Raw genomic sequence first — 8,123 nt, forward strand, 5'->3', positions numbered from 1 at the left:
GTCCTTCTTCTTGCCATCTCTCTTCTTGTATGGCTTGTCTTTCTTCTTCTCATCTTCATCACTTGAGTCATCTTTCTTGCTCTTGTTCTTGTTCTTGTTCTTGAACTTATCTTTCTTGGGCTTTGTGCATTGGTGAGCTAGATGACCAAGTTCTCCATAATTGTAGCAATCCATCTCAGAGATTGGCTTCCTTCTAGAGCTAGTGAAGAACTTCTTGCCATCAAATTTGATGCCACTCTTGTTGAGCTTCTTTAGCATCTTGGCGGTTTTTCTCACCATGAGAGCAAGGCTTGCATCATCAACTTTATCATCACTTGAGCTCTCATACTCTAGCCTTGCTTTGCCCTTCTCTTGACTAGCTTTGAATGCTAAGTCCTTTTCTTTCTTCTTGTTAGAGGATGAGCCATCTTGAGGTATGATGTGCATGTACATCTCATGAGCATTGATCTTTCCCAAGATTTGTGTCGGTGTAGCAGTGGAAAGATCACCTTGATGAAGCATGGTCACAATATGTCTATATTTGTCAATGGGGAGGACACTTAAGATCTTTCTTACAACATCGGATGGTTGCATTTGAGTGAGTCCAAGCCCATTGACTTCCTCTACAAGAATATTCAAACGTGAATACATTTCATTAGCACATTCTTTAGGAAGCATCTCAAAAGAGTTAAGCTTTTTCATGACAAGATGATAGCATTTCTCACGCTCACTCTTTGTTCCCTCATGGAGCGCACAAACGTCTGACCATAGTGCATGGGCATCTTTGTGGTTCCTTATCTGGTTGAACACATCTTTGCAAAGACCTCTAAAGATGGTGTTTTGAGCCTTTGCATTCCATTTCTCGTAATTCACCTCATCGCCTTGTAGGTTAGTAGCATCCCGAGGTTTTGGGAAGCCTTGTGAGGTAGCTCTAAGTATTCCAACATCTAGAGCTTCTAAGTACGTCTCCATGCGAATTTTCCAATATGGAAAATCATTCCCCTCAAAGATAGGAGGAGGTCCATCCTTGTGAGACATCTTTCTCTAGGCGATTAAGCCTAAATACATGAGCATGAGGCTCTGATATCAATTGAAAGGATCAAGGTGCCCAAGAGGGGGGGGGTGAATTGGGCTAATTCTAAATTTCTTTGCAATAATTAAACTCTACGGTTAGCCCAATTAACCCCTTGTGCCTAGAAAGTGTTTCTATTGATCTAACGCATAAAAGTTTAGCACCCTAAGTTCTGATCCTACTCTAGCATGGCAATTCTAGAAATGTAAATGACAAGAATTGAATTGCTCAAAGTAAATGCTCAAAGTAAAGAGAGAAGGAGGAACGCGGCGATATTTTGCCAAGGTATCGGAGAGTCGCCACTCCCCACTAGTCCTCGTTGAAGCACCTGTGCAAGGGTGTAGCCCCCCTTAATCTGCGCAAGAATCAAGTGCTCTCTACAGGTTGATTCTTCGACACTCCATCATGGTGAATCACCCACAACCGCTCACAACTTGAGTTGGGTCATCCACAAGCACCGCCGGATGATCACCAATCTCCCAATCACCACCAAGCCATCTAGGTGATGGCGATCACCAAGAGTAACAAGCACAAACTCTCACTTGACCATGATAAGCCTAATGAGAAGGGTGGATGCACACTTTGCTACTCTTGATCTCACTAATGAGGGCTCTCTTTGGGATTCTCAAATCTCAATCACCTCACTAGGACCTTGCTCTTCTTGGCACTCTCAAAGGTGTTTCTCAGCTGATGAAATAAGCAAAAGTATCCCACACACGAATAGAGGAAGTATTTATAACATGGGCTGAAAAACCAACCGTTATGTGCCTCTGCGGGGTGACCGGACGCTCCGGTCATGTTGACCGGACGCGTCGGTTAGTTCACCTCGAACTCCAATGTTTACAGTGTGACCGAACGCTGGCCAGCATCCGGTCAGCACTGACCGGATGCGTCCGGTTGTGATTTTCCCTCTCTGGAACCTTACTGGAGTCGACCGGACACTGGCCCTCAGTGTCCGGTCACTTTACCTCTCAGCGTCCGGTCACTTCCAGATGACTTCACCTTGATCAAATAAAACTGATCGGACTCTACGCCAGCGTTCGGTCACACCGAAGCTAGTGTCCGGTCAGCATTTGACCCTCCATTCACTTCCAACTTTTGATCATACGTGAATAAAGTTTGCTCCAATGGATCTAGGGGCTTTTTAGGTGCTATCTAGTGCCAGGTTTAGCGAGTGTGCACCACACCTAACCCACTAGACTTATCTAGGTCAAGCTACCCATCCATACCCCCTTAGTAGTACGGCCAAAGGAAAAATAAAGTCCTAAACTATTCTAAGTGTCTCTTCAACTCCAATCGACACTTAGAACTAGTCCATCCTTAACCTTGTCGTCCATCCTTTGAAAACCAAAACAATTTCTATCGTAGGGGCATAACCACCATGATTGCCCAATCGATCTCCATTACCGTGACCTAACTTAATTGCCTCTGCAAAACACACGTTAGTCACAGTAATCATGTATTGTCATTAATCACCGAAACCCAACTAGGGGCCTAGATGCTTTCACACACAACATTTTCAGATTCAAAATAAAAAAAGTCAACACTCCACTCAGGTGCGCGGCAATGCCACGTGTTACTTTTTAGCAAGCTTATTAATGGAATCAACTATTTTAAATGTTAGAACATTCCAAAACAAAAGAAGCATATTCAGGCAAAAAACATCAGTAGCATTCAGCGCATGTGCTTTTCCTGTATTAATTATAATTGTGCTACTGCTATTTATTCCCTATTAAAGCTTATGGCAGAAAATTATGTCATGTTTCCTCTGCATAATTTGACCCTTCTTTTATGCTGATGAGTGATGACAGGCTTTGCAGGAGAGATTCGTGATCTCTTGATTTTATTCTGATCTAATAACACATTATTAGTTAGATAATAACATTGAAATGTATTATCAAAACTGGCTTTACAACTACGGACACTCCACAGAGCCGCGCAGCAACGCCGCGCTTTGTTTTTTAGTAGTCTTTGGTTTGGGTTCCTTTTCCATGGTTTTCTGACAAACTTTTGTACCTCCGGTGACCCTAACATAAATATTTGTACTTTCGTGATTCAAAGTCATTAACATTCTATCTCGTCATTATCGACATGTACGCTTGACTAGATATTAATGGGTCTGTTCGGCAGGACTGAAAAATAAGCTAAAATACTGTTCCGGCTGATTGTTGTGAAAGAAAAATACTGTTCTATCTGGACGTAAACAGCATTTCTATGAGTGAGCTGGCCAGCCAGGCTCAGCCCAGCCAGCCAGCCGAACGAAGCCATTTAGAATCATAAGTACGTCTTCTTTTATGACTTTTACCTGTTAATTACAAGTCAAGCGCATGCTGTCAACTCGTTGAGTTCATATTCTTGGAGGACAACAATTTTAACTCTCCTATCAAGAGTTGTAACGCCACTATGAGAACACTTGTGCACACGAAGCTTCCCTAACGTCAGTTTCTTTTTTCTTGTTTTTTTTGCAGAAGACTTCACTTCAACAAACTTGCCACGTTCTGAGTATCGAGGACACTCCATTCCATTGTCAAACTGTATTATTAAGATTAAGAAAAAAACCCCTAAATTTGCATCTGTTACCCAACTGTGTTATTATGAAATATAATTTAAAATAACTTCCCTAAATTTATACATAAACTAGCAACCTCTACTGTTATGAAAGATAATTTAAAATAATTTCATAAGTTTGTATATAAATTAATGACATAGGCCATTATATGAAAAATAACGCAAAGTAACATCTAAATTTGCATCTAAATAATTATGCACATATGTCATTACGAAAGATAACATAAAGTAACACATTTCGTTCATATCTAAATTATCCGCCCTCAAATCTACGAATATATGTTAATAATGGAAGCTATTATGAAAATAATTCAATAACCATGAAGTAAATATATACTAAATTACTCATTTCTACCACTTTTAATTTAAAAGTAAGAACAATGCTACACGTCACCATGTAAACCAAGTAAACATAAATACATTAGAAAAATATATTTATTTTGATATTTATCAATCATAGAAAAATATTCCCTTGAGAAACCACATATCAATGACACCGATAATTCAATTCAAATTATAGAAAATTGGAAGAAAAAAAATCTTGAGAAGTGGAAGAGGTTAGTGCAAAGCAAAGGTAACTAATACACTCATGATCTTTGATATTTCTTTGAAATAAGTAGTGATATCAGGCTTAAATATATTAGCCTCTTAAGGTTATAGCTCCACTGCTCTATCCTACATCTCACTTACCATTGATCTTGAGCGACATGATAAGATTAGAATGAGCACTTTTTCTATCATAGTACTTCAGAGAGTTCAGTATACTACCTAAAATTCTTATTTTAATAAATACGAAAGAAGTGTTAATATAGGTAAAACAAGCACAAGAGTTTTATTAACTTTAAGGATAAAAAATATGTAGCAATTGGTTTAAAAATTAAAAATCAATATCTAGATTCGTAATGTCATTTATGTTAATATTGTAGCCCACGTGGCCATAAATATAAGTATATATTTCACATACGCTATTTTGTTTCTTCTCTTAAACATATAGATATATATTTTAGTCAGGTGGGTCTCAGTTTAGACGGTGAGGAACAGTTTATAAAATAGTTAATAAAGTTGTAGTTTCTTTTTTTTTTTGCAAAAAATATAAAGTTGTAGGGCAAGTATATAAGTTTATGTTACATAGACATATTATCAGTGTTTTTTCAACAGCAAGATTAAAAGTGCATGTGTATATTCACATTTATTTTGCATCCATCCACGAGCGTGATTTATACAGTCTTGCATCAAAATATGTGCCCTGCTGCTGGTATTCTCTCCATCACCCTATCAGCCACGGCGCTCGCCAGCGACTCGATGAACTCGGAATCATTCTTGAGCAAATTCGCGAGCTCGTCCACCAAAACCTTCCGAAACTCGGGCGTTACAATCTCCCCTACGACGACCGCCTCGGCATTCGAACTCGATCCCGGCGGCCGTTGGTCCGCCAGGCCAAGGGTGATCGTCCGGCCCAACAAATTGATGGAGATGATGGAGCACGGCAGTGACGACGACGACCCGGCCTGGTGCTGCTGCTGCTGGCTCGTCGATGCGTCATTGACGTACTCGATCTGGGCACGTTGCTCATGGTTGTGTTCACCCTCGTATGTCGCCACCAGCATCAAATTGTCATCTGCACTCCTTTGCACCTGCGCCGTTTTTTCACTCTTTTATTTAGAAGGGAAAAAAAGGGGGTGAATTTGTTGAAACTCCTATCTTTGAATCCTTTACCTTCTTCTTGACGGGGCAGGAGGGAGCGTAGGCGCAGCGGAAGTAGGCTCTCGGGTAGGGGTTGTCGCGCGTCACCTTCTGGCCGTACTTGCGCCACTGGTAGCCGTCCTTGAGGTGGTTGGCATCGGCGTCCGCCGGCTCAGCGCGCGCGCGCACCGTCCGCAGCCTGGGCCGCGGCTCCGCGGTGACGCCAGCGGCTGCTTGGGTCGTCAAAGCCGCATTGCCCTGCTGGGCCGGCAGCGACGTGGCGAGCGCTCGCGGTGTGGAGCGGTCGGCGGCGAGTATGGCGTCCAGCGCGGCGGCCAGCCTCCGGTTCTCCTCGCTCACCCGCCTCAGCTTCTCCTCCAGACTCTCCGCCTGTCGATCGAATCAAACAGAGGAGATGAGCAACTGCCAACTGCTGGTACGCAAGCAAAGTAAACCCAGGCCACTAGTGTCAGTGAGTGACCAGGCGATGGAGCATTCGGTGGAGTGGACTGACCTGAGGCGGCGGCGGCGACGGGCCGAAGAGGGGCAGAAGCCCGGCGCTGGCGGTGGGGGACGAGCACTCGCCGTTGCTGTCCATGGCCATCGATCACCGCCACGTCTTGCTGTATATGTGATAATGTAATAACAGAGCTACGGTGTTATATTTTAAAGCTTAAGGATGGGTGTACGAACGAGAAGGCGTGGGAACGTGAACCTTGTGCGTGTACGCTGCGGGCCACGCTATATAGGGCACGAATGCGGTCATTTTACCTTGTCCCGTTGTGGGCGACGACGAAGACGACTTGACCATGCCTTGGGCTGGCAGTTGGGCCTCGCCACATCCGTGCACCGTCATCACGGTGCGTACGTCACTCCTGACGCGCGCTGCCTTCGTCACAAGTTTTCCGGTGGAGTAAGTCGTTGGGGGTTGCTGTAACGCCCCAGCCCAGCACACGACACAGCCCTACTCTATCGTTGAATGGAGTACATCTGCTAATTAACTCTCTTGCGCTTTCGTCCTTATTTCGCGTAAAAGGTTCGAATCGGAGTTAACAACCTCCCAGGTTTTTAAGCTAGTTCGGCTCTGCTTTTGCTTTCGAGGTGGTACTAATTCTGCTGCTATGGCCCAGCCTATCAGACCGGCCCAACTTGCCCCATTTAGCGAGGTCTCACATACACCCACCCTTGAGGACTCGACGTTCTTGTCGAGAGCCGAACCAACCTACCCAAAAGAGACAAATGTCCAAGATCGACTCTCTTGGCCACGTCCATATTACCAGCTCTCCGGCCCAAGTGTCATGCTCTTGCAGAGCCATGCGCAACCTGTCCGAGCTTTCGAGCCATATGTCCGTGAAACGGCGAGAGTTGGCTCTGAATACCATTTGTAACGCCCTAGGTCCGGCACACGGCATAGGCCTACTCTACTATTGAATAGATTACACCTGCTAATTAACTCTCTTGTGCTTTCGTCCTCGCTTTGCCCAAAAAGTTCAAACCAAAGTTAACAGCCTCCCAGGCTTTTAAGCGAGCTGCTACAGTATTTTCCATGATGCTACAGCACTCGCACCACCTTGTTGCTGCAGTACTCGGCTATTTGACCGGCCCAACTTGCGCCATTTAGCGGGGTCTTACAGTTGCTCTCTCGGAGTCGATCGGATCGCATGAGGGCGCGTTTAGTTCTGGCCGGATTCGGCATTTGCACAGTGTTTGATGCGACGGTAAACACTGTAGCAATTCGTTTGTATTTGTGAATTATTGTCCAAACATTGACTAATTAGGCTCAAAAGATTCATCTCGCAAAGTTCAACCAAACTGTACAATTAGTTTTTGATTTCATCTACATTTAGTACTTCATACATGTACCGCAAGTTTGATGTAACGAGGAATCTTCTTTTTATATAGTGTCAAAGTTGGGAGTTTAGGAGAACTAAACAAGGGCTGAAATGAAATGGTCTGTTCCCTGAGAAGGACGGTTTATTACTAGTACTACGCGCTGATGATGACGAGGAAATCCGGCGGTCCCCTGACGTAGTGTGGGGAACGTCATCTAATTATCAGCATGCACTATCCTCTTATTCGATCTCCTCTTTTCCATAACAAGAAACTTTCTGACAGTGTTCTTTTCTAATCTGAGACAGCGCATAAAAAACGTTACCCCAACCCCTTTTCCTTCATGATATTCTTCCTTCCTTTTTCCTAATTTTTGAAAGAGCACAGGGAAAAGATATACCCCCAACAACCGTTACACGTTCACCATGGATAAGACCAACTAACCACCACATCATCCACTAAATATATGACTGACCCTATAAAGGCAATAAGGTCCCAATCTCAAGGTCACGAGCATTCGCTCCAAGCGTGGTGGAGCCAACGGACCAAACCTTCCTCTTCCCCCTTCCGCAAATCAACACGTAGGCCGTCATACTTTTTTCTCTTTTCTCATTTGCTTTTCCACTAGCCTTTTCTTACTAACTTACTCATTTTACTTCTGTATACTAGTGATAAGTCTATCTGAAAACAAGTTATCTACAAGAGTTGTGCTGAATAAGCTATGACTTTTTTTCCAAAAGACGTTGAACAGCAAAAGCTTGCGTGACTCGTAGAACTAATTTATGTAAACTTGTGCAAGAAAAGTTATAAAGAGAAATTATTATGGTAAGTTTGTTCGTTGATAGTTATGAAATTTGTGTTGTAAAGGTCACTAGTTTAAGTCGAGCATCTTGTGTTTCATGATTGTAACATTATGAGTAACATATAAAGCTATATCTTTTTTTTTCTAAAAAAGTAACATGCTGAAAAATTAACATGATATTTTTTTATA

General features: G+C 43.1%; 1 protein-coding gene across 1 annotated transcript; it reads right to left on the reverse strand.

The window, feature by feature from the left end:
• Positions 1-4,851: 4,851 nt before the first annotated feature.
• Positions 4,852-5,925, reverse strand: LOC136546233 (WRKY transcription factor WRKY62-like). Its single transcript, XM_066538199.1, has 3 exons — positions 5,817-5,925; positions 5,336-5,692; positions 4,852-5,253 (listed from the first exon to the last, which is right to left on the reverse strand). The coding sequence occupies exons 1-3, from the start codon at positions 5,904-5,906 to the stop codon at positions 4,852-4,854; spliced, it is 849 nt and encodes a 282-aa protein (XP_066394296.1). The 5' UTR covers positions 5,907-5,925.
• Between the last annotated feature and the right edge of the window lie 2,198 nt (positions 5,926-8,123).

The sequence above is a fragment of the Miscanthus floridulus genome, chromosome 3 (genome assembly GCF_019320115.1).
Source record: "Miscanthus floridulus cultivar M001 chromosome 3, ASM1932011v1, whole genome shotgun sequence".
In the NCBI taxonomy this organism is placed as follows: Eukaryota; Viridiplantae; Streptophyta; class Magnoliopsida; order Poales; family Poaceae; genus Miscanthus; species Miscanthus floridulus.

Bases quoted from the DNA above. Each gene is read 5' to 3' on its own strand.
- LOC136546233 (XM_066538199.1), bottom strand. From the start codon at position 5,906: ATGGCCATGGACAGCAACGGCGAGTGCTCGTCCCCCACCGCCAGCGCC. The intron at 5,693-5,816 runs GTCAGTCCACTC...TTCGATCGACAG, and splicing joins CGTCGCCGCCGCCGCCTCAG to GCGGAGAGTCTGGAGGAGAA. The intron at 5,254-5,335 runs GTAAAGGATTCA...AAAACGGCGCAG, and splicing joins CCTGCCCCGTCAAGAAGAAG to GTGCAAAGGAGTGCAGATGA.